A 27,743-nucleotide genomic window follows, 5' to 3' on the forward strand; every position below is an offset into this window, starting at 1 on the left:
CCCGACCGTTATCTTCCTCGCTTGCACGACACAGACGCGGAACGATCCGCAAACCCAACGTCGGCCTTTCAAAGTTCTCGTGTCGCCTGCTCTTGCTTTCTCGCCTCTCCTCTCTTCTACCATCAACCCCGGCCTCCCCCTCAAGGACTCGGTAACTTTCTTGACTCTCTAGCCTGCTCGCTCTGTCCGTCGATTCTTGGAACACGCCATGTCTACAGGAAAGCGGACAGACCGCGACTTCCCCCCTTCTTCCGCACGGGTATCAAATCGACCTCGCCGTGGTGCTTCAGAAGGATCTATTTTTTCCGGCCCGACTGGGGATTTTGCTCAACGGCGTCTTGTCGGTCGACGATCCCCTTCACCTGAACCCGACCCTCTTGCACAAGTTCACTGTGTGTGGTCAGCTGTACCAGTGTTCGACGCTCCGCATCAACCCACTCTAGCTACTACGTCGTTCCCACGGGCTGTAGTAGGGACATCACGCCTTCCTCCTTGGGAGCGCCTGCCGCTCACAGAGAAGGCAGTGTACGAACAAAATTTTCAACAACTGGTCACGGCCGCAGAGGAGAGGACACCGCCCCCTAACTGGCGACACGTGAACTTTCACAGTCTCCTCAGATACCTTGGAATATATCGTACAGCTGGCGAGGAGGACGCCTTGTCGCTTTTTGGTCGGTACCCAAGTCTTGAAACATTAACAGATTCCTTTCGAGCGGTGCTGCGGGCCTCTTCTCCTCTATCGGTCTTATTACCATACTACTATAAACTCGTCCACCATGGCAAGTCTTTCCTTAGCTCCTATAAAACCGTTAATATTGACTCGAACCATAGAAGCGTGGTCAGATCGACCTTACATACCGGAGACCGTTCCCATCCGTACGTCCACTCCATCATCATCCCTGTACAATGATCTGATATGTTTCACACCAGCCGCTACAATTGTACATAAGCCAGCTATGGTAGCACCTTGTAAGCTACACAATTCACTCTCGCCCATCTCTGCCCCTGTTCTGACCAAATGTGGTAGATACGCCCAAGAAAGACGGTCCCAAAGTCACCCAAAAGAAGATCGACCATATTTTTGCGGAATACAAGCCGGTCTTCGATGACCTGTCCGTCCATCGACTATCTGATCACTACAGTGGCGGCGAAGGATCACTGTTCATGTATGATGCGTTAGAGTTGGATGCTGAAGCCCTTAATCATCGGGTCGCTAGTACCTTCGTCCAGGGTCAGATCACGTAAGTCCATTCTTTTCCTTGCGTCATGGACCACATTGATGTTTTTGAAGGGTACTCAACGGTAGTTCGGGAAGCGGAAAGAGTCTTACGTGTGCAAAAGGCCTTTTGAAATTTGGCGGCATCCCTTTAACCTGTCCGATTGGAGCATACGGTGCGTTGTCCGACGAAGCCAACGCGGGCCGTGGCTCTCATGACATGCGGGCCGCGGTAGAGCACCTGGAACAGCGGAGCCAATTCAAGCAGATCACCGCCGATCCTGACCAGGAAGCTACTAACCGTCGTCTTGTCAAGGAATCCTGCATGTGCCTGCTTGCTAGTCACCTCTTGGTCATACGCAAAATTCTTTGCAGCCAACCGCACGACCTGTCTTGCGAGAAGCGGAAGCAGGAATGTGGTATTTTTCAGCTGGATCCGATGTTCTTTCGCCCGACTCCGGGGGGCCAGGACATTTTTCAGCGTCTATTCAAAGTGCTCCGACGTGCCCCATACGACGTCGTCGAGGCCTTCGTGGAGAATGACTGGGAGTATGTCGATTGTCACCACCCGGATGTCGTCAAGGACTTTTCGCTGTGGGTTGACGAGGCACAGGCCTTTGCATCTAAGTTCGACTCTAGCGCGCACTTTCTCTCCGCCGAGTCCACCACCAAGCCCAAACAGCCTCGACCGCTTCTGACCCCGATGGTAGAAATCTTCATGGGGCGCAGAATATTCAAAAGATGTGTGATCTCTGGGCTCAGTCTGTCGCCGAAAATCTTCGATGTCGCCCTGCAGTCTACGACGGCTCGTTTGAACTCGCGTATCGTGGAACTCACTATGTCAGACGGATTTTTGGACAAGGCGGAGCAACGGCGCTATATAGTACACAAACTCCGGCCCTGGGCTGACGAGATGGGTATTTCCGAGGAATCCTTCGACTACCTCGTCCTTCGTATGACCCTCATACTTCGTGGTCGGTGAGTGTCATTGCATTACTCTTCGCTTGTATGAAACTTTACTCATGAACGTATCTTCGTTTCGTAGATATCGGCTCACGGCGTGTTGTTGCGAACTGATTTTGCGCACAGGAACGAAATCTCCTCACCGATTTCTTACCGCATATGTTCTGGCACTGGGAAACTTTTTTCTTACGGATGGTGGAAAGTTTGAGTCTGCTGAGTCTGCCCTATCAAAGAGAGAGGAAGACGCGATAAACGCTACCGGCCAAATAATCGACTGGGACATGTTCGAGGCGTTCGATCAGGGTACGTCGTCGATTGAAATCCTGCATCTTTACGAACTTATCACTGTGTGCGTCCTAGACACCAAACGTCGTGTTTTCGAGATGGTGACACGCTTTCTTATGCAAGGTCTGTATACTGCACTGGACGGCAATCAGAGGAAGTTAATCGAGGTCGGCATTGGCCATCTCACCGTCGCCAAGAGCATCTCCCCCCGCGTTGTCCCCGAAGGGCCAGTGATCTCCACCAACAATGCTGCCCCCGACGACGGTGCCGACGGAGACAACGACATCGACAACGACAGCGACGACATTGACGATAACGATGACAGTGACGATGACGACAGTGACGATGACGACGACAGTGACGATGACGACGACAACGGCAACGCCGCCACCGACGCCAAAGATCCCTCTGGGGCAGGCGCTGCGTATCTTACCGAACTCTTGACCATTAGCGCGGTAATGGCCAGGTACCCCGAGAAGGTGGCTGACACCCTGTTGCAAGGCATGCGTCTTGGACTCAACAACAGCATGAACGGCTTCGCCTACGAACCCCAGATCTCATACGTGGCTGCTAAAGTTCACGGCCACCGGAATAAGTTCACGAGATTAGGAAACCTCTATCAATTTCACAAGGAAGTTGCGTTTCTGGCGAATCTTCGAGTCCAGCTCGTCGCTATGTTTAAAGGGCCAGATGGCAAGTGGCGCGCCACCCAAGCTGGTCCCGGTTTCGGACCTTCCCCCCAGATGGGCTATAAGGTAAACTCCCCCAAGGAATTCCTCAAGCATTTGGATGATGGTGGGGCAACATGCATCGTCAATCCCGACATTTATCATGGCGGAGATCACATCAGGTGGTACAAGGTCTTAGGGAGCAAGCACTATATCATGGTCGTGGACCAAGCCAAGCTCTCCGCCGGGAAGGATGGCGAATTTCGGCCGGAAATGTTGACGAAGGCTCTGCGAGCTAACAATCCCAGAAGATACTACAGAACCAAGGTGCGCATTCATTTCGTCTTCATTTTCGCTCTTGTTCTCGTTCCCGCTCGTCAAAATTTTTCTTACCTTCGTTCAAAATATTCAGGGTTCATCAAAGAAGAGGAAGTGGCTCGTCAAGGAGGGCAAGGAGATCCTCGAATGTCTTAAGGAGATGCGGAACGCAGAAGACATCGATTCGAACAACACCTATGACCCGTCCGTTCTGCCACCAGAGCTCACAGAGGAGAATTTCCCCCATACCATCTGTGGTTTTTCACTCGCAGGATCGGCCCAGCCTCCCGCCTGGTTCGTATCTGAGATGCACAGACGCTTGAACTGTCCCGGCCAGGTTCCAGCTTTGATGTTGAATAAGCCGTTCGAAAAGCACCTTGGCCCGTCTTGGCGGTTTGCGACCACCGCCCAGAACGAGCCCGTCCGTCCGTTGGGGAGAATGGAGGGGAGCGCTACTGCCTAGAGTCGGATCTATCTTCTTTCTACTGCTCGTCGTCGTGGTTGGCTGGTATTATCGCGGATGGTTGAGCCCTTCTCTGTTTCTTCTTCTCGTCATTCCTTCTCCTACGCTATGAGTACCAGTCGCACTTCGTATGCTTCTTCATTTTCCACAACATGGATATGCCTTTGTATGCCGCTACATCCTTTTATTTTTTGAATATACATATATGCCCTTACATGATCTCCGAGCCCCGAGTGATCGTTGGTTCCGTTGCACTCAAGGCGCAACAAGGGCACGTACGGGCGGCCTTAGACTCGAGCGAAAGGATCATAACATGAGATATAACTCGGATGCATGCCGCTGGGTGAATAGCGACATGTAACTCGACTTCCCAGTGTATGGCTTGCTGATGATTTTTCTGTGAGTGCCTTTGCTGTAAGCGATTCGAAGCTAGCGCGTGGCAATTTGTTGGGCCTGCGACCGTTCGCAGTCGGGTTGAGATTCAGATTGTTTTCGTACAACGTTACAGTTAATGATATAGGCCCAGTATATTGTACAGTAGTACAAATAACTCGTATACTTCGTTCGGAGTCCGCGGGTCCGGAGCCCTCGACCGTTGATACTGTCTCCGCTGCACGAACCTCCTCATCCATCCGTTCGTTCATTCCTTCATCCATCCATCCGACCCCCGTCCTTTCATCAATCGAAGCTCCCTCATCACGACAGCCACCAGTCCGCGCGTCCACGACAAGATCAGAATCCGTCCGTGATAGAATCAGAAACTGCCGCCTCCGAACTTCTTCAACCCCGCCTCGAGCTGGTCGCCGACCTTGTCGGCTGTGTTTTCGTCCTGGAGAATAAGAATAAATGTCAGTAGTTGTAGCATATCGCGAAGAGCCGAGGTGAAAGAAGAAGAAGAAATTTATAAGCCGGTGACGAGTGTCAAGCTACGCCACAGGGGCGTGTGGCGCCACACACTCATAATACCCGTACCAACGGAAAGAAAGGGGCAACGCGAAACGTCACATGTAGAGAAAAGCCTACGCACGATGTTATATCCCACCTTCTTTGCGGCGTACGCAACACCTTTATCCGCCCAGTCTCCGCTCTTGCCGCTCGATTGGTGCGTGCCAGCGGTACCCGAGTTGTTGTTAGAAGAACCGTAGGAGTCGCTGCTGTTCTTATCGGAGGAAGAGCCGTAGGAGTTGCTGTTGTTGCTGTCATTGGTGGAGGAGCCGTGAGAGGTCTTGTTGGAAGACCCGTACGAGTTGGAGTTGTCATTGGATCCGTACGAGCTGGAGTTGTTGGTGGAAGAGCCGTACGAGTCGGTGTTGGAGGAACCGTGGGCAGTCTTATTAGAGGAGCCGTACGAGTCGTCGTCGTCGTTGTTGTTGTTGTTGTTGGAAGACCCATACGAGTCTTTATCGTTGGAGTTGGAACCGTACGAGCTGTTGTTGTTGTCGTTCCGGTCGCGGTTGCCAGTGGAAGAACTGTACGAGTCGTTGTTCGAGGAGCCGTAGGTATTGGTATTATCGTCACGGTCGCGGTTGGTGGAAGCGCCGTAGGTATTATCGTTGCCACCCGACGAGCCGTACGAGTTGGAGTTATCGTTGTTGTTCCCACCCCTTCCGCCTCCACCAGACCCGTACGAGTCGGACTCGTTCCTCGACGAACCATAGCCTTCACCGGCCCCATCTCTCCCTCCACCAGACCCATAGGTGTTGTTGTTCCCCGCGCCGCCCGAGCCATACGAGTCGGACTCGTCGCGACCGCCGCTGCCTATCCCTCCAGAGCTACCGTACGAGTTGGAATTGGAGTTGGAGTTGGAGTTGTTGTTTCCGCCATACGAGTCGTTTCCGCCGCCGTAGGAGTTGTCGTTGTCGCGCCCGTATGACATGATTTGTAGAGAGGAAGAGGAGGGGAGAGGAGGATATGAGAGTTGGGCGTTGAGCGTTGGGAGTAAGTGGGCTGTTCGTGGGGGCGAACGGGGTGGAGAGACTATGATGGTACCCTCGGATCTTTATACTGATTCAGGAGGGCGTAGCACGAACGTTCCTGTCAATGCATGAATGGAGGTAATTACCGGATTGCGCGTGGATGAGGACAACAGGATACCAGATAGCGTCTTGGCGCAAAGATCGTGGAGCGTGTGTGCGTTGACGTCGGTTATGAAAAGGAGGCTGTGGATCAGACTTAGACCAGGACAGTACCTGGGGTACCTGTCATGGACTGGCGCGGCCTGGAAGACGAAAGGATTGGCGGGAACGGAACGGAACGCGAGAGGAGGGCGAGGCGATGCGTCACCTTCTGAGTTCGGTCAAGGGGCAGGAGAGAGTTGCTAGAGTGCAAATTAGCGATGTCATTTGTGAGTTATGTTTAGATTGAAAGAGGAACGAAAACAAGAAAAAGCTGTGAGAGGGAAGAGAACAAGGAACGACAATGGCGACGTCACTCGCAGGAACCAGGACTCGGTCGAGAATAGGGGCTCACTTTTCCCCGGCTTGGCCCCAGGCTCGCACGCCACAACGCTCGTAGAGACATTTGTGGCCTGACACTACCTTAATATTTTCTGCTCTACTCTGCTCGTCCACCATCTTACATGGGTGGCCAAGATAGTAAGTCCATTGCTCACCGTAGCGAGGAACCTGAACTTGAAAGATGGCTGGGAATCATTCGCAGAAACAAAGCCTGCTTGATCGACCATCCCTTTCGTTGCATACGGTCGCATGTTCTACCGCTGAACCGGCACGGGTACACTCGCTCAGGCTGCTCTCTCATGCCCAGATTCGAGACGTTCCCAGCATGAGAATAATACCAATCTAATCATCTGTGCAGTCTTCAGGATGACATGGTCGAACAAAAGTCTGAGCAAAGCAGACGAGAATAATAAGCATATTGACGTGTCACAGATTCATACTTACTACGGTCGGTCACTGCAAACGGAACAAGGTCGACGAGGCGCGAGAGATACAGAGCGGAGAGACGAAAGAGAGGGCGAAATAAGACAAAAGCTATGACTAACCACCTGAACATTTGTACCAGGACCTAGACACATCAACTGCGATAAAACTTGGATAAACCGCGCATTTCAGGAAAGAACGACATGAAAAATAAAAACAAGAAGAGTCAGCCTAAAGAGATACCAAGAAGGAGTCGACCGCGCCCTGGCATGCACCACAATTGCAAGCACTGTCGGTGAGCTGCTTGGCTTCGCCGCCGCGTCGGAGCCTAGGCAGTCTCATTCACATTGGCTGGCCAGGCAGCTCGCCGACCGATGTCTTGAGACAATAAAGACGCGTAAATTTTGAAAACGTACCAGCTGGAGGTCCTTGCATTGAAGAGAGGAAAAGGGAGGAGCTCGAGGTCACCGTCTCTGACAGGTAACGAACGCGGCGGTTGCCCCAACGCGATAATCCGGCGCCCACAACGCGATCACGTGCATAGTTGCCGAAATTAAAGTCCGCGAAATGTTGGAAGGGCGCCGGTCTGAGCCTGTGGCACACCTGCACTCTTACCTGCTCATACAACTCGTCCACGCATTGGCGTGTTCGAGGGTTCGAATCTCCAAAATCCATGCATGCAACCATTGTTCATACGTAGGAAAAGACTAGTAAGTGACAAGTAAGTGACAACCTACTAGTATCGCACATCACTGCACCGCCGTTGGAACTGCGAAACCCCAAAGAGCATGCCAGCCTAGGCTATTAACTGCGGATACAAGTTCGAAAACTCCTATGTACTTACCTCCTTCTTATTCATCCTCTCCAAGTTCTTCATATTCATCCTCCTCTAGTACGAAGGAGTTAACGACCCTCGTTGATGACTATGATACGCGATCTGTCGTCCGAAATCGATGTTTCCAAACCGTGCGCCTGTGAGGTATGCCGCTGTATTCCTCTCTATTTTCTTTGACGAACTGATTCGATAATTTTGCCAGAGGTCTTATTGGCGACATATGGGACGCCAAGGTTCGCGGGAAAGCTATGGTCATGTTTGCTGTCGCTCCATATGCAGGCCCATCCTTAGGGCCCGTGGTTGCCGGCTGGATCTTTTGGGTTTTGACTATCTTCGTGAGGACGCAGCGTGTGTTATCTTCGTGCGCGTGTTTGCTAATTCCTGTATAGGCAGGGGTCTGTCTCGCTGTGGTGGCGTTCACGATGCCAGAGACATATATGTACGCCCATCGAGTCCTAGAACAACCCTTCACCGATCCAATCTGACAAGCAGCCACTCAGCCCTGTCCTTCTCGCCACCAAAGCGCACAAACTCCGCCAGTCTACCAAGGACGATAGATACTATGCACCCATGGAAGCAAATACGCTACCCTTGGGACAACGTGTGGAGTCAACTCTGTCTAAACCGTTCAAGTTACTCTTTCTGGAACCAATGATGATGGCGACGGCTCTTTACATGAGTGTACGTTCTTGACCAAAGTGGGCCAAAAGTTCAGCCTGACGCTTACCTGTTTGTCGTAGTTCATGTTCGGAACAATCTATCTACTCTTCGAAGCCTACCCCATAGTGTTCACACAAGACCACCATCTGGATGCAGGTGTGCTGTCGTTCACGTTATATGCACGTTGCCCTGACGCTTGTCTCTCCATAGGTGTATCTGGTTTGGCCTTCCTCCCCATCTCTATCGGCGCCGCCTGTGGAGCGATTGTTGTGCGTCCTAGTCTTTTATCTCTTTCCTACTGAAGTCAAAGCTGAGTTGACCATTATCCTGATAACCAGTACCTCATCGTGTTCGAACCACGATACGAGCGTTACATCACTGAATATGCTCCAAACCTCGTCCCTCCCGAAAAGCGTTTGGAGATGGCTATGTGGGGAGCACCCCTATTCTCAGTCGGGTTTTTCTGGTCTGGTTGGACGTAAGCGATCATTGCACCGCACTCTTATTCGTCTCGCCTCAATTCATGCATTTTCCACAGATCCTACCCTTCAATATCATTCTGGTCGCCACTCGTGGCGGGTGGGTTGATTGGCATGTCTATTTTTCTCATCTCGGTACGTTCGTTCTCTCCATACATAAGTGCATAACTGATCCCGTCTATGATTCGTTGATCATTGATTAGCTGCCTTTGTTCAGTTACATCATCGACACCTATCTCTCTGTGGCGGCATCAGCGCTCGCCACATTCGTCCGTAGTCTTTTCGGCGCGGCATTCCCAGTACGCAAACGGCACATTACCCCTCCATTGTGTTTTAACTGGCAACGATACTAACGAGCCCTGTTGCGCCCAGCTGTTCGCCACGCAGATGTACGAGAAGTTGAACCCACGATGAGCTTCCACTCTCCTCGGGTTCCTCGCGATGGTGATGATCCCCATCCCTTTCCTCCTTGCTCGGTATGAACGTTCTCATTTTATTCCAGCCCATAACGATTACTATTCCGCACCGAATGACTCTGACCCTATGGCGATATCTCAAGGTACGGCGTCACACTTCGGGCAAAGTCGAGATTTGCACCCGATCTTCCTTTGGCGAGAAAGCCTCCTCCACCATCCGGCGAAGTCTGAAACTATATGTCATACCGCTTCAGCCAAAGAGGATCCTGTTGGTGCCCTCACTAACTCATGTATTGTACGCATTATGGCATTGCGGTGACAATGTCGGGAAAATCGAACGTGTTGCTGGGCCATACGTGGGATTCCCCTCATACATCATACATCCGTAGCACATAAACTATAAACGCGGAGACGAAGACAAAGAGGGTTATTAAGCGATCGAGGCCTTGTCCTAGGCGGAGAAGACGAAAGGTGGGACACGGCGAAGGAGTCAAAGAAAAGGATAAACAGAGGAAAACGTAGGCGCCCGTCTACAGCGAATAATGGGACGTGATTGGTTGTTATCAAGAATAAACGCATCCTTCACAAAGGCACGCGTCAGCACTGAGTCCGTAAAATTTTCGCAGAAAAAGAAACAGGCAAGAGAACGTACTTCATTTCTGCACGTCCGGCTCCTCGTCGTAGTTGTCCCAAACATGACGCTGTGGCTGCGTCTGCGTAGACGGTGAGGCGTTGGCTGCTGCAATCGCTGCGTTTGCCTCCTCGAGTGTGCGATAATACCTTGGCTTATTCGCGGGTGGCTTTTCCCAATCGTTGGGTGAGCCATGCGTCGCCGCGCATGCCTCTACTTCCTGGATGGTCTTAAACCGTGTTCTGCAGTTCCGATAAGGGCAGACCAAATGGGCCGTGGCATAATGCCGAGTACAAGAAGTCCTTCGCCGATAGCGTGTACCGCAGGCTGCACAGATGAACTCCCCCGTGTGGCGATCGGTGCCCGTGATGTGGCACTGCGATTCGAGGTGGCGAGCAAGGCTGTGGCCGTCGTACGCTCCCCCGCACACCTCCATCTTTGAGTTATCGTTGATCCAAAGACAGGGGACCTTTGTGACGTTCCCTTTGATCCCGTGGTGGTTCGAAAGGTGTTGGTGGATCGAAGTGTGGGTGTCGTAGATGGGCATGCCGCAGCCGTACCACTTGCAGGGCATCTCCTTCGAAGCTGCCTCTATGTCGTGGATCACGCCGTCGTGTGGGTATGACGTGGGTGGCATGGACCGGCTCACAGGGACAATGCTGCTTTGTCGGGAACCGGACGTGAGTGGACTATCCCTGCTGGTGGAGTCAGCCATGGGATAGTCGACGCTGCCTGCTCGAGGAACGGGAGTAACGTAGTTGAACATAGGCTTGTCCTGAAGATCCGGATTGATTGGCATGCCGACATCGTTCGGATGAGGCAGGCTGGAGAAGGAATATAAGTATCTGATGCGTAAAGTGGAATCGTTATTTGAACTGACCTCTGTTCTCGTTCGGGCTCGAGGGGAAGACTGGGGGTTTGTTCTCGTTTCATAGGTTGATTGGCTTGCCTTTGCACCACGCAGAAAGTGAATTCGCATGATGAGTTGACAGAGTTGACAACTGAGAAAAAGAAAGCAACTGACTGGTTATCTTCGTTGCGATCAGCGTTTGAAATTTGACCGACATTGGGCTGGGGTGCCACAGGGGAAGGCGACTTCTCCGCTTCTTTCGCTGGACTAGACGACCTTTGATTATTTGTAAGTGACTATCACCGGTGAATAAACGAAGAGCAAAAAAAGAGCATACACGGGAGGTGCAATAGGTCCAGGGTCTTCCTCGTCTTCCGAACCACTACCATATTCTTCGAGTGCTAAAAGGACGGTAGGGCGCTTAGAGCGATCATCGGCAGCCTGGAAGGACATTTAGTAAGACGATTGCGAGTGGAAGCAGGTGAAAGGGGTGCGGCGCGGATAGATTCAAGAAGAGTAGCGTTTGTGGAGCATCGACAGCGGCCCATTAAGCTTTATGTACCCGCGTCAAGGGGCATACCCGCAGCCCGAACGATGACATATGGCACCCCGCTGGAATGAAAAGCTCCTCGGCGACAACGCGCAAGCATTTCAAACTTCTCGAAGGCTAGCTCGAGGGCCCAAGGACACAAACGCGCGGCTGGGCGTGTGTCGACACGTCGAAACCCCAATCGGGATAAATCCGAACAGGCTGAAAATGAGGCCGTCCCCGATAAATTTCAAATTGGAATGCGCTTTGTTCTCGATGCTCTCGCTCAAACACAAAGGGCACGCTTGTCCACCGCGAGTCTGTAACCTCAACATCGACGGATAGACCGAAGTGGCTGCACATCAATGTTGAGTCGTGATGGACGCCGGCGGGGTAAGTTTCGTGTCTGATCGCGCAAAGCCCCGTGAAAAAACTGCTGTCGCTGCCGCACGAAGTAAAGTAAAACGGATTCGCTTCAAAAGAGAAAGGTTACGCACAGAGGATCCTGAATGAGGGTTGGCCATCTGGCCTGGAAGAGTGTGGATTTCGCGGTATACCTCGAAGTCGTCCTTGACGAGGGCTCGCCTTCAATTTGGTTGGTAGTGAGGCGGTGTCAAGCGTGTCAGGTGTGTCACGGTTAGTGTCAGGGCTGGTCGGCAAAAGCCGGCATTGCCGGTCGGACCCAGAACTTGTGTCACCGTGGCGCCGGTGGCACCACGCTCCAACAACACAATAAATCTTTCAGTAGGCACTGGCCCCTAGGGCCTATCTCTGGCTGAACAATAAAAATTGGATATTCTCGAGAAGACAAAAAAGCCTTTACGGCAATTGAACTAAAAGAAGCCTAAAGCGATCGCGCCCTGGAATATCTTCAATGTGGAGAACTTGCCACACTTTTGTCTGCGCGTCGTCTTTCCTATCGACGTAGCTCGGTCGACAAGTATGCAGTGCCAGTCATCTACTGGAAACAGTGGGGAACCACTTGAGTGTGATTTACATTCGATTTTCAAATCCTCATTGTTACGATTCATCCTGTAGTCGAAAGGGAATATGTGTAAAATAACAAGCGTACACCTCTGTTCGGAATTGAAATCAAGCCATAATCCAACACGCACACCCACCATCAAGACATACCCTACATGTACCATCACAACCGAATCTAGAGCCCTTGAGCCGCCCACCAAAGACATCGTGTCCACCACCGTCACAGTAAACGGAACACCCCCGTTCGCTCGTCCACTCGCCAACTACGAATCGCCACCATCTACGCAGTCGCGTACTTCTCCGTCCATTCCTTGCTGACTCTCTGCGCATCCTTCTCGTCCTCCTTGTAGTGTTTCGCCACATCAGTTGCGAGCGGATCGTCAGGGTTGGGAGCGCTGAGGAGAGCCTGGATGGAGAGGAGGACAGTGCGGATTTGTAGAGCGGGTGACCATTTGTCTGGCGAAGTCGAATGGACGCAAGATCGATGAGACAGAAACAGTGTATTGATAAAAGGAGTCGCAAAAGAATGTAGATGTTTCGAGAGAGTCAGAAGAGAATGACAACTAGCGTTGTGATAAAGGGCGTACCTTTGAGAATGTCCAAACAAATTCGTCCGAGTTTATCTATTGGACGTCCAAGTCAGTTGCCCACTCGAGATAACAGGGCAGTATCCGTAAACAGCGAAAGATTCGGAGACAGACCGATGTTGGGGTGGTAGATCTTGGTCAGGAAGCGGACCTTGGGTGGCGCCATGGGGTACTCTTCGGGCAGGAAGAGCTCGAGCTTGAAGATGCCGTCTGGGATATCGTCGCACATGAATTGAATTCGGGGGAAGAGGATTCAGTCCGATATTCAAGGTGGCGACAAGAAGAGGGATTGAAGTGAACATTGAAGAGCAGAGGCTGATATCCGCAGGGGCCCTTCAATCGTGTGGAAGAGATACGCACTAGCAAAAGGGCTTCCATCAGGCCCTTGGATAGACACATCGAAGTAACGCAGGTTGTCATCGTGAGGTGCTGCAGAGATGCCAGGAGCAGGGTCCGCGACCAGACGTTCTGTTTCCTGGATATGTTTGCAATCGCCACCAAGGCGTAGAGAAATCGTGATGAGTCGGCGTGAAGCGCCACAGGCGAAAGCTATGCGTCAGCGAGGTTAGGCAAGGTCACAAGCGGCCCACATACCTTAATAATTCGCTATGCAATTGGAATGTGTATAGAAAGGGTGAGATGAGTACAGAGATTGTGGATGTATTAGAGACACCGCAGACGCACCTTGGGGAGAGACATCGTATCGTGTGCTCGTACTGTTCTGTGTTTGTCTTAGTCGCGTAAGATCGTAATGGATCCGTAGACCGTATGGAGGTACTCGCGTGAGTTCGATAAGGCGTCGAGCAGCAGAGAAGAGATCAAGGGAGAAGAGACAAGGAGAGCGGGTTGAGAGTCACCCAGATGAGGGCCAACGGGATCCCAGAAGCCAGGCTTACGTCAGACACGCGAATATAATCACAGGCCGCGACGCGTCGAGTCTTGCTCCTCACTATCATGTCCGCGACGCAGGTGTGTACTTTCGAAAGCCCATCTGAGAATTGATCTTATCAAACGCATTCCAGCAAACAGATGCGAAGAATAGGGATGAAGAGTGGGTTCGTGTGCACTCTCCAGATGGCTATTCTTTCTTGGTGAAACGAAAAGTGGCCCTTCGCAGTGGCACTCTCAAGAATATGTTGAGTGACGATAGTACGTGCAGGGTCCTAGCAGCACTACATACTCTCACATCGGCATGATCATCTATTCTGACTCTCTTCACAGGCTTCAGTGAAGCGGCATCCAAGACCTGCGAGGTGAACGCACGGTAGGATGTAGTGTTTCTCCTCGTTTCGAGATACAAACATAATGCCCTCTATCGGACAGAGCACCTGTGGCGGAAAAGCTGGTCGAGTATCTGTCTTACAAGACGACCTACGAGAGTGCAGGCCCCAAAGAAGATATTCCGGATTTCTTCGAGCGCATCATGCCGGAGATCGCTTTAGAATTGTAGGTCATTCCAGTCTGTAATCGCCTCGAATCTCACCATCAAGCTTTATAGGTTGGCTGTGGCAGACTACTACGAAACATAACATTAGATTGGGGCAACGAGTGTATACACAGTTTGCTTTCTAGGTAAGCATCTTCCGACGCCCATATGTTCTGCGACGAGTCGCTTATGACAATCTTTGTCGATATTCTGCTCATCCCGTTATCATGACAAGGGTTCCGCACCTTGGACCACAATCCTTCTCTTGGGAGATATGTCCACTCAGATTTTGAGCTCAATTGACCGTGTGCTATTCCTGTATATGATATGGTCGATTTCATCAGCCATGAATGCCTGGAGGCGTGTTCGGCTGCCAGCGGCATCCCAATATCACTGGCAGTCGAACGCGCCCGGCTCCACCGCAGTTTAGTTTCGCTACCTTGTTAGTGATTCTTGCAGTATGAATCCTCAAAAAGTGGCGGGCTGTCATGAAACCTGGATGTAGGTTGCGCGGCTGACATGACTGCGCCACCCTCGTCATCCAGAGTGTCAAGTCGAGGAAATCGCGGTTCAGAAAGTTTCGAAGGAGAAGGATGTCGAGCTCCAGTCCTAAATATTCACCAGAGACTGTGGCAGGCTCTGCGACAAGCGTGCGGGTTCGACTAGCTTCATTATCGTGAGGAGCCCGTTGTACTTGCCCCCTGTTGCACTCTCGGAATGGTCAATAGACTGTTCAGACGAACTTTTATGCTGGGCCCTATAAGGTTCGGCGCAACCCCGAAATGAAAGACGGCGGAAGCCGCAGCCTTATAAGCGCTTGAAGAAGCAACAGGAGGACGCCGCTCCTTGTACTCGTACAACGACGACCCCCTTCCCTGACATGCGCTGCTTCTCTCAGAGCGGTGGCTGTATTGTCCCTCCCATGCTCGCGATTATCGCGTTCAGCGGGTGAGGGCTATAAAGTTCGAGGATGACAACCGAGATGCGTGGTTCAAGGACATGGAAGACTGGTTTCGGGATGAAAACATCCCTGGTGACCAACAGGTGTCGTACGCTATTGGGACGGGGCTGGCAGACGTCCCGGAACTACAGGATGTGATGGAGAAGCGTGTGGCTGCAGTTCAGCAGGTAGCGAGCGCTGGGGATGGGATGAGTTTCGGTGGCGCTACCTGGGAATGGTTCAAAGACGAGACTACGCGTATCTCTGGTGGGAATCCGACTGGTCATCGTCCTAAACTCTCATCATCGTGCTCGTACTCATTGGTTCCTTTTATGCAGAAACCTCCAAAGCTCGTACGTTCTTGCATTCACTCATTAATCTAAGCAATTGAGTTGACAATATTTTGAAGTTCGGGAGCACAAGTCCTACTCCACGGGATACGCCGAATCTATTTCTGACATTCGTATGCCCTACGACCATGACGTTGAGCACCAGTCAAGAACGCCAGTGGACGCTCAATTCGTCCTTTCCGACATCACCAATCCTTCATACGACACTCAATGCCTCAACAAACGCCCTACGGACGATCTTGCCATCTGGCCCACACTCGGTGACCTCCGTCGCGCCCTGGAGGCTGTCATCGAGAAAGTAACGGCTCTACTCACGGAGATGCTCAAGTCAGTCACAGACTTTGTCTACTGCCTGATGGCCACTCTCCCGAGCGAAGTCCACAATGCCATTGTCCAATGGAACTCGTTCAGGGTGGAACATCCGTACATCGCTGCGGGGGCCATCGTGGCCGTCATCGGAGCCAGCATTTTCGTGGGCAACTTTATACTCGGCCAAGCCGCGCTGGGACTACTACGGATGCTTGGATTCTCCGAATTAGGCCCTGTCGCAGGTCAGTCCTTGTGTCTTTATTCGACTATTTGTAGCGTGATTCTTACTTGCTACTTTTTATGTTCAGGATCATGGGCCGCGCTCATCCAATCCACCTTATATGGGGCCTACACCCGCGGCCTCTTCTCCATCGTCCAGTCTATCACCATGACCGCCAAATCCGCGTGGCCCGCCGTCGCTTTCCTCAATCTCTCCGAGCTTGCGGCTGGTACCGCCATCTTCTCTCGTAGCGCTCTCGTAGCGCCATAGCGGCCCCTGTCGACCAATGGAGAGCATCCGACGTATTCGAGACTGTGGCCTTCCCTGATATGTCGGTTTTGATCGAGGGTGGCGTAGCCAGTGATGAGCTCATGAAAACATGGATGGGGAGCGTTGGGGATAAGTGTCGTGAGGCGGGAGTTCCTGAGGTCCAGTGGCTAGATGTCGCGTTTCAGTGGATTTACAGGGAGATCGAGGCTCGTACGTAGGCACAAGCGCGGCGTTCAGTGGTGTAAGATCATCTCCCCTCGTCTCCTGGTCTGATGTCTGTTCTGACCGAATCTGCACCATTGATTTGACCGTGTAGTACAGTCATGTTCGTCACCGTGACCTTCAACACTTCTCATTGCTTCCATGCCCCCATACTTTCTTCCTCTCTGTTACACTCGCCTCCTGTGTTCACGTAGAATATTCATGCGATAACAGGCTTGTACTGTAGACCTTTCCTTTCCTCGCCGTTCCATCAAAAAGTTACGATGTCCGTTACGGCTTCTTGTATTCTGTTGCGCCGTTCTCATGCATGCTTTGCACCATAGCTTTCCTTCATTGAACTTCATGAGTTGGAAACCTTCTGATCGACATCTTACTTTCAATGGTGTTGTGAAAGATATCGCTGGTTCTCCACTGTTCTACGCAGGCTGCAAATTCGCAATCTTCGAAAGCGAAAGCTGTCTTTATGACCGGCACAATACTTCGGTTTGTGAGATGGATAGAGTACAACGCACGCCCCCTTGTCTTCCGTGCGAGCTCGGGCGAGAGGATTACCACTCGGCAACAGCCGTCGCGGAGCATGAAACTGTGAAAGGCCAAAAGCCACGGCGGCCGACACACGAACCTGAACGTTCGCCTTTTGCTTGCACCACGATGGTCTCTTGGTTCTTACACTCAAGACCCCTTATGTTCTTTTCTTATGCCTGCCGACGTTTCCCCCTTTGATACACAACACCTGCCGTCTAGATGATCAAGGTCGTATGATGTTGACCATATGCATGTGTTCTAAAGTTGACTTGAAGTTCAAGCCCTCAGCCAGGAAAGAAAGATCGCTCGTTCGCTGCCCTCTAAAACGAAGTCAACTCGAAGTCATTCTTCTCTCCGATGCCTCGGAACATTCTGCAATTGAGCTGATCTGTACAGGCCGACGGAAACTAGCGGAAACCCCATCTTTGCATGTGGACAAAGCGCTATGCATATGGCCAACTTTGATGTTGGTGATGCATCCGCACGCCGTGTCTGCAAAAGCTACTGAAATAAGTAGTGAAACCTCCTTGGTGATGTGCGTTCAAGCCCAAAGGACGATGTCTCGGCGGATCTGATATTAAAATGGGTCTTGTGAGCTTGTAAACCCCTCCTTGGACGGTGATCCTATTCGCATTCATTTCTGGAGACGCCCCTGGAGGGTATCTGACCTCTAAGACCTCATGATCAGGGAGTATAAATACGGCCACGAAGCAGCTGGTGGACTTATTGGTCCATTCCTCCTTCCTTTCCCGTCTACACTCCACCGCATCGACATGTCATTCGTGACTTTACTGCTTGGAGCGCTCTCTGTTGCGAGAGCAGCCTATGGGAAGGATGTATTTGCTCATTGGATGGTGCGTTCTTCTGAACTTGTTCATGCAAGTTCATTCTGGTCTATGTATACTGATGCTATTTTGACTCACAATGACAGCTCGATGAAGCCTACTCTTTCGTACAGAGCGACTGGGAGAGTGATATGTCAACAGCTCAATCGATTGGAATCGACGGTTTTGGTAAGCATCGAACTCATTTACCCGCTCTCAATATTAAGTAACTGACGGGGCTCCTTAAATTATGCAGTTTTGAATATGAATGCCAACGACTATGAAACCGACAAGCTCGTGGACGCCTATGCCGCAGCCGAATCCCTAAACTTCAAACTCTTCATGTCCTTTGACATGTCTTACACCTGGTCCGTCACGGACATGGTCAACATCGTCTCGGCACACGCGTCCTCCTCCGCGCAGTACTTGTGGAACGGCGACGTTCTCGTTTCTACGTACTCTGGTGACTCGGGGAGCACCGCCACTGACTCCTTCTGGAGTGGATTCAAGAGCGATTTGGCTAGCCAGGGGATTACGATCTCGTTGGCACCAGCTTTCACGACTTACAGAGATCCGTCGTTGGCAAGCTCATTGTTGAGCACGTACCCTTCTATTGACGGATTCTTCAACTGGTGGTCCTGGTGAGTGGATCTGAAAAGTTGATCAAGATCCGTACATTGATTGTTGCACCGATATGTAGGCCTGCAGATGTTCTTGCAAACCTGACGACCGACACAGACGTCGCATATCATCAGGCAATTTCTGCTAGAACTGGACCCTACATCATGGGCGTCTCTCCCTGGCAATACAAGGACACTTCGGATGATCAGGACTGGGTTGAGTACTCCGATACGCTTTGGAACTACAGGTGGCAACAGGCCAGTGAGTCGCTCTCCTTCCACGTCCGTTCCACGTCCGTTCCACCATTGTCTTATTGTTTTTTTTTGTAAAGTCGACATTCAACCCGATATCGTTGAAATTATTACATGGAACGATTATGGCGAATCGCACTACATCGCCGACGTCCTCTCGAACATCAACATCGGCACGATCACGTACGTTGACGGTCAAGACCACGCACCGTGGAGAGACGTGGCAGAATATTACATCTCCTGGTACAAGAACGGTGTCCAGCCAACTATCACTGTATGCGTCTCCCACTCATCGTAAAGGCTATGAAATAACTCGTTCACACCAACAGGAAGACAAAGTGGTCTTCTGGTACCGCAAGAACCCCAAAGCTGCCGTCTGCACCGGCGGGACCACCTCCGCCCCACGCAACGCTAACTTCCCAGGCGACTCGGTCTTCGCGCTCGCCATGGTCGCCTCCGACGCCACTATCTCCCTCGATATTGGCTCTTCGCATGCTGAGTTTTCGGCAAGCGGTAACGCGGTGACTATGGGAAGTGTGCCTTTCCCGACCGAGGATAATCAGATTCCGTATATCCAGATCATCAGAAATGGGGCTACGGTCAAGGATGGATACGGATCAGTGGAAGTCAGCCAAAGTTGTACGGACTATAACTTCAATCCGTTTGTGGGAATTGTTGAGTAGAGATACAAGGAAATTGGAGGGGCGATGGGTGGGAGTCAGTACCGAGGGCAAAATGGTCGGTTAGCTGTGGCTGCAGATGCTATTTATTGTTATACTCTCCTATGTATTTTCTTGGATCGGTCTATGCCAGTGCGCGGGAACGGTCAGGTAGGTTAAGATCTTCTTGAGTGCTCGAATAGAATAGGACCTAGTATTGCTGTATGCTCTAGCTGTATCCTTTCATAACAACCGAGAGTAAGCACAAACGAGAGAAATGCTACTATAGCACAGATAGTAGAAGCTCACGAGTGAGCTGATGTACTAGGTGGCGTGAAGCAACGTGGGCCACACATGCTACATCCGGATCCATGCGTACCATATTTTACTGGCGGAGTTTCCTCTTTGCACCACTATACTGGATGCCTTTGCACCACCATACTGGATGTCTTTCCGTGGTCGTTTACATAGGGCGCTGCGTAGACCATGCCCATGACTACGAGTCCTGAGGACACGTCCGATTTGCATCTTCCTTCTCGCCAACTTCTCGCTCACGTTCTTAGCTTCTATATATATCTCTAAACAGCTAGAACGAAATAGAGTTGATCTAGATGCCTTTCGAAGTCACGGTGAGTGGGTGGGCCTGAAGCTACATAGGTCAGTGATTTAAGCCCAGAGCGGAATAAACCTATTGAACAGTGTCAATGATGGATCAGGTAAAATGTTGTGTCGCTTTGACGGTGCGGTCTTTCAGCTTCTCCCTGCCAGGCTCACTTGTTATCGTGTATGTGAGTTGTCGCCGCTCATATACTCATGTGGGCTGATAGCAGAATGCCTGGAACAAGTCATAGGCTACGTAGGCTGCAGAACATAGACACTATTCGGCAGAGGCCCGGGCTCAGTAGCGACGATCCTCATTGAATTCGGTTGCCGCTGTTGCCAGTTTATGTGGCGTAAGTAAGGGCTCAGTGGAGCCTATTGACACGGTCACCGCCGCGAGCTAAATTATACCCTAATTTTTGGACAGGGTCTGATGGGTATGGATTCATATATGAGGGGTGCTCGTTCACCCTTTTCCCTACCTCTGCTGCTCTCAGTCTCCGTCTAACCAGTGAGTCTTCTGTCGTTCTCCTCCCCCTTTCCCTTCGATAAAAAAAAGCTTTGGGCAGTCGCACTTCGACATACCCTTTGCTCCGCCAACTTCTGGCGTTTTATGCTGCATCGATATATTTACACTGACCATACCCGTCCTTGCAGGTCCCGGCCACTGCGCAAGCAACTACAAGCACTGAACGGCTTTCCAGTTTTCTAACCAGTGAGTATTCTATCGTCCTTCTTCATGGACAAGGCATTGGGCAGTCGCACTTCGACATACCCTTTCTTTGACATCTCTTTGCGTTTTCTACTGTCTCGACATATATTTACACTGACCATACCCGTCCTTGCAGGTCCCGGCCACTGCGCGCAGCGCAAGCAACTACAAGCACTGAACGGCTTTCCAGTTTTCTAACCAGTGAGTGTTTTGTCGTCCTTCTGCATAGACAAGGCATTGGGCAGTCGCACTTCGACATACCCTGTGCCCTGCCACCTTTTTGCCCTTTCTATTGTCTCCCCATATATTTGCACTGATCATACCCGTCCTGGCAGATCCCACAGTTTTCCTGTCTCTCGACATGTCCTACAATTTCCACACAGTAAGCTTATATCCTTCAGTATCAATCCTCTACTGCTTTTTTCCCGTTTTCGTATTTCTTTGCATACTAATACAAACGATATCCCCACCTGTAGACACGGACCGGCCGCAACTTCGCTCGCCTCGAACATTTTGTTGAAACTTCGCTCAATATCGCCCCTCTACTCCTGGATACGATCAAAGTCAACGACGACCGTACCAGACGTGTCGAGGCCATCTACAATGCACCGTCCCCCCTCACCCCCCTTTCGTTTGAGTCACCAGAATTCGGTCCAGGCGATTCGCAGTTTGAAACTCCATCGTCTACTCCTGCTGAAGCCGACATCATTCATGCTTCCTCTTCTCAGCCAGTCTCCAACACTACCAAAACTCTCCTGCGGCAAACATCTGCCCGTCTCGTGCAGCATGAAGTCCAGAGTCGCCGGGATAAACGCAAGGCTAGATTCCGTGGCCATCGCAAGGAAGTACACGACCTGAAGATGGCCAAGCACTCAGCCCGAGTCAATCGCAAGACCAAGTCTCAGATCTCGAAGAGAAATTCTGGGTACGGCGCCGTCATCGTCCTCACTGATTTCAAAGTCGCCGACATCTCTATCGCTCCTGGAGGTGACATTGGATGCCACCGGCCGGCGGAGAAGTCACTCCCCACTCTGGCCTCGCTCATGTCACGCCCGGGCTATCGCTACATTCCCAACGATGGAAGGTATGTTTCTTTTTCTCCAACTCCTTGTGTTCCTATCGTTCAATATCACTGCCTGCCTCTTCAGCACGTCTCTCGGGGTTGTCGATCCCGACGGTACCCTTCTCGCTGGTATATTTACAGGTCCTGCTCCACGAAACGCGAGTTCTCCATCATGGGATACAGCAATCGAAGACATGTCCTCGTTGATGGAACGTTTGCGCCGTGAAGAGGATGTGTCCTTCTTGCGGGGAGAGACGCACCATCGTCGTGGAAATTATACACTTGTGTCCTCTGGTATCACGCACGGCAATGGGCGAAAGGTTCGTCACTCAGTCCCCACATTTCGTACCACACTACAAATGGCTAACATCTACTATTACTTATAGATTCCTGGTAATCTTCGTGAACGGCACCCAGCTATAGTGGAAGAGTTGAAGAATAGCGAGGCTGTCCGTCGCGTAGTCGGACACCAGGATGGTGTGTTACTTTGATATGCATTCTTTCCGCCTCATGTACTCAATCATGGTAGCCTTGTTCCGATATAATGCACCAAAGCTCTATGCGCACTGTGCAGATCAGGTTGACGAGCTTTTAGCTCACCATCAAGATCTCCAGCGGCCCTTCTCACACTCCGTCTACACGACTTTCACTGCCAACATGGGACCTGCATCTTCTACCTTCAAGCACGTAGACTCACAAAATGACGCACACGTGTGGTGCGCCATAACTAATGGTGGCCACTTTGACTTCCGAAAAGGCGCACACCTTGTCCTCTACGACTTCAAACTCATCATCGAGTTCCCGCCCGGATGTACTGCCATTCTTCCTTCCGCCACAGTGAGCCACGGCAATACTGCCATTGGTCCCGGAGAAACTCGCTACTCTTTGACGCAGTACATTAACGGTGCCCTTTTCCGATGGGTCCGTCATGGATTTAGGCCTGCTAGTGGTCTGACTCGAAATGATAGAGCTGAGAGGGATGGGGATGCAGAAGATCGTTGTGCGAAGGTACTGGGGATGTTCTCGAAGACGGACGAGATTCTGCTGGACCGGGAATGTCTGCTGTAGTTTAGTCCTTGTATATTAGCCTCTAGCTTGTCAGAGTTCGATGTTTGAGATGTGGAAATTCAGCTGTACCAGCGAGGACTCGGTTTTGAGTAGTGTCGAGTGGCGTGACTGATTCGGACTCGAAGTGTCTCAGGTGGCGTAGAGGCACCGCCACGCTTCAAGCGCTGACTACGTGCTTTCCTGTTTAGGACCATTTCTAGGCGCGAAAGGCAACATCGATCACGCTCGCGCCTCTTGCTTCCAACGACCACCATGCCTACTAATGGCGACCCCCCTCAGCTTCAGATATCTCTCCCAGGCAATACGACATCTTTCAAGCGTTCTTTTGACCAGTTTGGCTTTGATCTAGAGAGCCCAGTCGATCCATCGTCCGTTGCCAGCGGCAGCAGCACACAGGCCAGCTCCAGCTCTTCGACTGAGACCAATGGTGACAGAAACAAACGCGCAAGGAGTGGCTCTGCTAGTGGCACAAGCTCCTCAGACTCTGCACAGTCTTTCAGAACAGCGAACGAAGCGTTAGTCCCGAACTTGCCGTCTACCCAAGGACAAGCAAGCAACGTGCCCGAGACGACTGTTACTTCTTCGAGTGCTTTGCCCATTCCGGCGTCTACAGCACCTGCTCTCGACATCACGCTTCCCACGAGACTTTCAGAAGATGTGTTCATGCACGATGCTTCGCCTACTGCCGAACAGCCTCCGGCTTCGTCGACCTCCTCACTGCCCGCTGCCTCGTCGGTCACATTCAGAGAACAATTCAGGGTTTCCATGGAGAGATTTAACACATTCGAGAGTGAAATGTCCACCCTTCGTCGAGCTCCCACTACCGCCCCAACACGCTCAATGACACCGCCACCGACACTCCCACCTCTCAGTCTTCTTGTTGATGACGATGAGACGAACGCATCCCGTCCAACACCTGATCGAGCTCAAATCCGTGGACACTCTGGGCTTTACCCCCGCCCTCCAGAAACAGACGCTAGACGTCCTCCGGCCGCGATGGACAATAGTATTCTGCGCTTTCGCGCACGCAGCCAAAGGTTGCAGAGACCACCGGTTCCGAACGGAGAGCTCAATTTGCCTCCTCGAGACTCCTTCATGGAGGCTATGCGTCGAAGGCTTGACAACTCTCCTGCGTTTGGGCCCTTGACGTCTGCAGACCGCGATGGTACGTTATTGTCCTTTTGTTCGAAAATAGTCTCGCCTGTATTTTCTTGCCAAAATCATGACAGTGTAATATATGTGTGCGCCATGAACGAGTTTTCTGATACAAGCTCTTCATCCCGCTGTAGCGGAGTCCTCATCGTCGCAGCCTCAACATCGTGGCCCAAACAACGTGCTTCAGCGTCTTGAAGAAGAGCTATTGGACCGGCAATCGTCGTACTTGGCTGCGTCTGCGGAGGCAAGGCGCACAAGACTAGCCCTTCAGAGCTCCTTGGAAAATTTTGAACCTACGTCCTCGTCGTCACCCATCGACGGATCTCGCACCAGTAGCCCCTTGCCCTCTTGGGCGCGTCGCACGCAGGAAGAACCGTCCACTTTTTCGCCCCGCGAATCACTTATACCGCCATATTTCACTAATCAAAGGAGCTCCCTCATACCTGACCTAACCCGGAATGACGACGACGATGCATTCGAGGAGTTCTTCGCTGATGGTCCATCTCAATGGTCGAGGGAGAACGAGGCAGATGACAATGCCCTCCCAGAAGTTCTCCGCGTGGACAGAGAGCGTCTTCGGGTCGCAGAACGACGACGGGACAGAACTTCGCACTCTTCGACCTCCGATTTGTTGTCTGGATATTTTCACCCTAACTCTCTCAGTGCATCCGACCTGGACAGCCTCACGCCTATTTTCTCTGACACGCCAGACGGCACCTCACTTATACCAGAAGAGGAACGGCCACTGCTTAGTGCAGTCGATGGCCATGGCGCTCAAAACCATGATGTTCACGAACCTCAGGAGTCTTCGATGCGTGCATTCCCTCCGATTTTCGAACATGCGGACGATTTTTGGACAACCACCAGTCTGAGGCATGGGAATGAATCGAGCTGGATGGACCCCTACGCAGGGCCCGCTTCACACACGACCGCATCTGCTGCACGTAATAATGCTCGTAAGTCTTACAACTACATTTTGAGTGTCTTCCTGCTCATATGAGTCTGGCCAGCTTCTCTGCCTGAGATTCAACGCGTCGGCCTACAAGGTCAATGGCTTGAGTTTATGTCGGGTAAGTAATGAGACAGCCTCCTTCGTCCTCGCACTGATAGATTTTATTTCAGGGTCTTCTAGTGAGGCTACGCGGTTGCGACCGCCTTCACCTCAGCCACTACGCATGCGTGGCCTGAACGAACGAACTACGGACAGAGACATGCCTACGCCTCGCCTACCACCGTCATCGAATCGACCATCCACCCAACAACTTGGACCTGATTTATCGGCCAGGCGTTCAGCACTACTTCGTACCATCTCCGCTGAGATTAACAATATGGACGGTCGTTCTTCCCCTCATCGTCCTCTGAGACCATCGGGAACGCGAGAAGACTTTTCGCGTGATCGATGGGAGAGGGCACGAGAGAGACTGTTGGATAGAGAGTCAGATCGTTCACGACCGCCAAGTTTTTACGAGTTCCATCGTATAGATCGGACGCGTGTGCGGCCCATAGAGCGGTCGGAGGACCGAATGTGGGAACGTGAACGGGAACACGAAAGGGATATGCAAACGGACAGGGAGAGGATCGCAAGCGTCACTTCTTCGAACAGGCCGTCCTTTTTTGAGTGGCGGAACCCATTTCATGGGCCCGACCGTTCTCGAGAGGGAGAAACTTATCTGCACCTACCTCGCACCTACGAATACCCGCCTGTCACGTCGCGGATGGATTTCTTTACTGCCCATCGTGCTACCGAATCCCGGGTCAACATGGACGATGTACCCATCTCGAGCCAAGCGGCCGCAATGTTCGCCTCACGGTCACCTCCACCTGCCGCTGATCCCCTGAGCGGTAATCATGCGGCTCCAGGACCTGCGTTCACTTCTAGGCTTTCCAGAATGGGTGCACCCACCCCCACCGTTTCGCGCCCCGAACGATCAGAGACCCTCGTGTTGCCTTTGCCGAGGTCGCCTTCGCCGTTCCCTCCATCCATGTTCCTCGACGCCGATTCTGCTATTCCACATGCCGAGCCCGACCGGGACTCCGAAATGTTAAGAAGGAGGGCCCGTATGAGAAGCGACGCAGAGTTACCGGGACCAGGCGTGTTTGCTGCCAGTCCGGTGCTTAGAACTGCGAACATGGCGCAGCCCACGTCAACTACATCGTCATTAGGGCTCGCCGATGACTTCTCTCCTCGTATACCCACCACTTCCACCAGCACCCAGACCACTGGTCCTCAGGCTAGTTCGAGTCGCCCGGATGCCCGTGGACGCGATGTGCCACCCTCACCGTATAGTAACATCGATCCGGACGCGTACCACGATGGACCTCTCAGAGCGACTTTGAACAGGATTGTCGAGATTGAGAGGCTAAGGTCAAGGATCAGTCACTTGGAGTCTCTTTCGGAAAGAGAAGCCTCTACGAGTGGATCGCAAGAGGCAGCTAACCCTGCTCGCCCGAGTCGGCCAACACCTATGCCCCGACCTCAACCTCCTCCGGCTCCTTCCTTGCCACCACTCAGGTTCGAGAGAGATAGCGATAGGGAGGACTGGCCTACCGTGCCTTGGAGAGTTAATCAACAGGCTGTGAGTTGTTCGGTGCACTGAAAACATCTTCGCGTTGCTGACTGATTGGCTTTCAATGCTTTAGTCAAGATTTCTGAGCGATGCCAGAGGATCCACCCCTTCCTCGACAACGAGGTCAGATAGTTTGAACTTGACATCTCAGGAAGAACGTAGAAACGCTCGGAACGACTTGTTTAGAACCGATACCCCGCATGCACCACCAGACGTCCCTCTCCATCCATCAATTACTCGACGACCCCTCGACCTTCCGCTCCCAACCCGCCAACGTACGCTTTTGCCTACATCGCATGCTCTTGGACCAGGCTCTTCATCTGCTCTTCATCGCCATCACCACCGCCTTGATCATCACGGACACCTTACATCTCATACAGCCGCAGAGTCGAGTGGGCGGAGTCAATTGCATGGTATATTTGCGAGGAGGCCCAGGATCGAAGCTGCAAGAATCGCTGATGAAGCACAGGCGTCAAGCTCGTCGAATAGTTCCGGATCCAGCACGGCCAGAGAGACGATCGACGCTGCACAGGAGGGATTGACGAGGGCTATTGCCCTTTTGAGATCGGACGGGCTGAGCACTGAACGTCAGCAGCAGCTTATCGAGCGTTTCGCGAGAGAGAGGACTGAGGAAAGACAAAGGTCGTCCGCCCTCGATTCGGCACTCTGGGGTAGTATCGAAGATGATAGTCCAAGTCTGCTAGACGGTCGTTTCCGTAGGCGCCCTCGACCGGCAGATTTATCGTCTAATGCACCTGATACGGCAAGGCCTTCTCCCCATGCTGACGCGGGGATTTTGGAAAGTTACGTAGCGGGAAGACGAAGGGCATTAGGGCCTGATCGTCCTCCTTCCCGGACTCCTGAGGACTTCACAGAGCGCCTTGAGCGGTTGAGGGCTGCTCGAGCGTCATCTGTCCTCGGTAGTGAGGGGGTGGGTAGTAGCAGGAGGTCTGCCTCGATGTCCCGCTATCATGCGGCCACCAGATGGGAGGCGAATAGGCCTTCAGCAGCGGCAAGCGGTGTTCATGCCGAGAGGATAAGAGATAGACTTCCGGTGTCTTACGAAAGTTTGGAGCGATTGGTCGGTAGGGTTGGTGCAAGGGAGAATAGGAACGCATCTCTCTTTAGACGACCGTTCCGTGGGCTGGGTGATTTCATGGTACGCGGACGTCACATTTTAACGATTTCTATGCTGATC

The 27,743-nt window shown here is 52.0% G+C and overlaps 9 protein-coding genes across 9 annotated transcripts; 6 read left to right on the forward strand and 3 right to left on the reverse strand.

Moving 5' to 3' along the window:
• Nucleotides 1-267: 267 nt before the first annotated feature.
• STEHIDRAFT_143120 (uncharacterized protein) lies at nt 268-3,913 on the forward strand (the record flags this gene model as incomplete). Its single annotated transcript, XM_007311184.1, has 10 exons — nt 268-472; nt 738-779; nt 832-876; nt 931-969; nt 1,028-1,241; nt 1,292-2,194; nt 2,262-2,482; nt 2,540-2,728; nt 3,074-3,459; nt 3,545-3,913. The coding sequence occupies exons 4-10, from the start codon at nt 957-959 to the stop codon at nt 3,911-3,913; spliced, it is 2,295 nt and encodes a 764-aa protein (XP_007311246.1). The 5' UTR covers nt 268-472; nt 738-779; nt 832-876; nt 931-956.
• Nucleotides 3,914-4,364: 451 nt separating this feature from the next.
• STEHIDRAFT_173016 (uncharacterized protein) lies at nt 4,365-6,230 on the reverse strand. The gene is made up of 2 exons (XM_007311185.1): nt 4,941-6,230; nt 4,365-4,742 (listed from the first exon to the last, which is right to left on the reverse strand). The coding sequence occupies exons 1-2, from the start codon at nt 5,787-5,789 to the stop codon at nt 4,668-4,670; spliced, it is 924 nt and encodes a 307-aa protein (XP_007311247.1). The 5' UTR covers nt 5,790-6,230; the 3' UTR covers nt 4,365-4,667.
• A 1,515-nt stretch (nt 6,231-7,745) lies between these two features.
• STEHIDRAFT_163498 (MFS general substrate transporter) lies at nt 7,746-9,180 on the forward strand (the record flags this gene model as incomplete). Its single annotated transcript, XM_007311186.1, has 10 exons — nt 7,746-7,771; nt 7,830-7,962; nt 8,017-8,066; nt 8,128-8,308; nt 8,368-8,443; nt 8,498-8,556; nt 8,626-8,765; nt 8,826-8,901; nt 8,970-9,065; nt 9,139-9,180. The coding sequence occupies 10 exons, from the start codon at nt 7,746-7,748 to the stop codon at nt 9,178-9,180; spliced, it is 879 nt and encodes a 292-aa protein (XP_007311248.1).
• Nucleotides 9,181-9,835: 655 nt separating this feature from the next.
• Nucleotides 9,836-11,116, reverse strand: STEHIDRAFT_163499 (uncharacterized protein; the record flags this gene model as incomplete). The annotated part of the gene is made up of 4 exons (XM_007311187.1): nt 9,836-10,637; nt 10,694-10,762; nt 10,838-10,939; nt 11,001-11,116. 4 exons carry the CDS (start codon nt 11,114-11,116, stop codon nt 9,836-9,838), a joined length of 1,089 nt encoding a protein of 362 aa, XP_007311249.1.
• A 1,039-nt stretch (nt 11,117-12,155) lies between these two features.
• Nucleotides 12,156-13,606, reverse strand: STEHIDRAFT_173019 (ubiquitin-conjugating enzyme). Its single transcript, XM_007311188.1, has 6 exons — nt 13,448-13,606; nt 13,358-13,369; nt 13,124-13,238; nt 12,878-12,973; nt 12,764-12,799; nt 12,156-12,632 (listed from the first exon to the last, which is right to left on the reverse strand). The coding sequence occupies exons 1-6, from the start codon at nt 13,460-13,462 to the stop codon at nt 12,457-12,459; spliced, it is 450 nt and encodes a 149-aa protein (XP_007311250.1). The 5' UTR covers nt 13,463-13,606; the 3' UTR covers nt 12,156-12,456.
• Nucleotides 13,607-13,812: 206 nt separating this feature from the next.
• On the forward strand, nt 13,813-14,213 carry STEHIDRAFT_69109 (uncharacterized protein; the record flags this gene model as incomplete). Its single annotated transcript, XM_007311110.1, has 3 exons — nt 13,813-13,912; nt 13,985-14,027; nt 14,087-14,213. Coding segments are annotated over 3 exons (270 nt in total), but the record flags the coding sequence as incomplete, so codon positions are not given.
• Nucleotides 14,214-15,188: 975 nt separating this feature from the next.
• On the forward strand, nt 15,189-16,278 carry STEHIDRAFT_163502 (uncharacterized protein; the record flags this gene model as incomplete). Its single annotated transcript, XM_007311189.1, has 4 exons — nt 15,189-15,411; nt 15,468-15,482; nt 15,539-16,030; nt 16,097-16,278. 4 exons carry the CDS (start codon nt 15,189-15,191, stop codon nt 16,276-16,278), a joined length of 912 nt encoding a protein of 303 aa, XP_007311251.1.
• Nucleotides 16,279-17,798: 1,520 nt separating this feature from the next.
• STEHIDRAFT_69107 (glycoside hydrolase family 71 protein) lies at nt 17,799-19,404 on the forward strand (the record flags this gene model as incomplete). The annotated part of the gene is made up of 6 exons (XM_007311109.1): nt 17,799-17,879; nt 17,957-18,038; nt 18,106-18,490; nt 18,550-18,731; nt 18,802-18,995; nt 19,051-19,404. The coding sequence occupies 6 exons, from the start codon at nt 17,799-17,801 to the stop codon at nt 19,402-19,404; spliced, it is 1,278 nt and encodes a 425-aa protein (XP_007311171.1).
• A 1,840-nt stretch (nt 19,405-21,244) lies between these two features.
• Nucleotides 21,245-22,823, forward strand: STEHIDRAFT_106119 (uncharacterized protein; the record flags this gene model as incomplete). Its single annotated transcript, XM_007311190.1, has 4 exons — nt 21,245-21,776; nt 21,841-22,075; nt 22,142-22,232; nt 22,285-22,823. The coding sequence occupies exons 1-4, from the start codon at nt 21,553-21,555 to the stop codon at nt 22,821-22,823; spliced, it is 1,089 nt and encodes a 362-aa protein (XP_007311252.1). The 5' UTR covers nt 21,245-21,552.
• Between the last annotated feature and the right edge of the window lie 4,920 nt (nt 22,824-27,743).

The sequence above is a fragment of the Stereum hirsutum genome (genome assembly GCF_000264905.1).
Source record: "Stereum hirsutum FP-91666 SS1 unplaced genomic scaffold STEHIscaffold_24, whole genome shotgun sequence".
NCBI classification, from domain to species: Eukaryota; Fungi; Basidiomycota; class Agaricomycetes; order Russulales; family Stereaceae; genus Stereum; species Stereum hirsutum.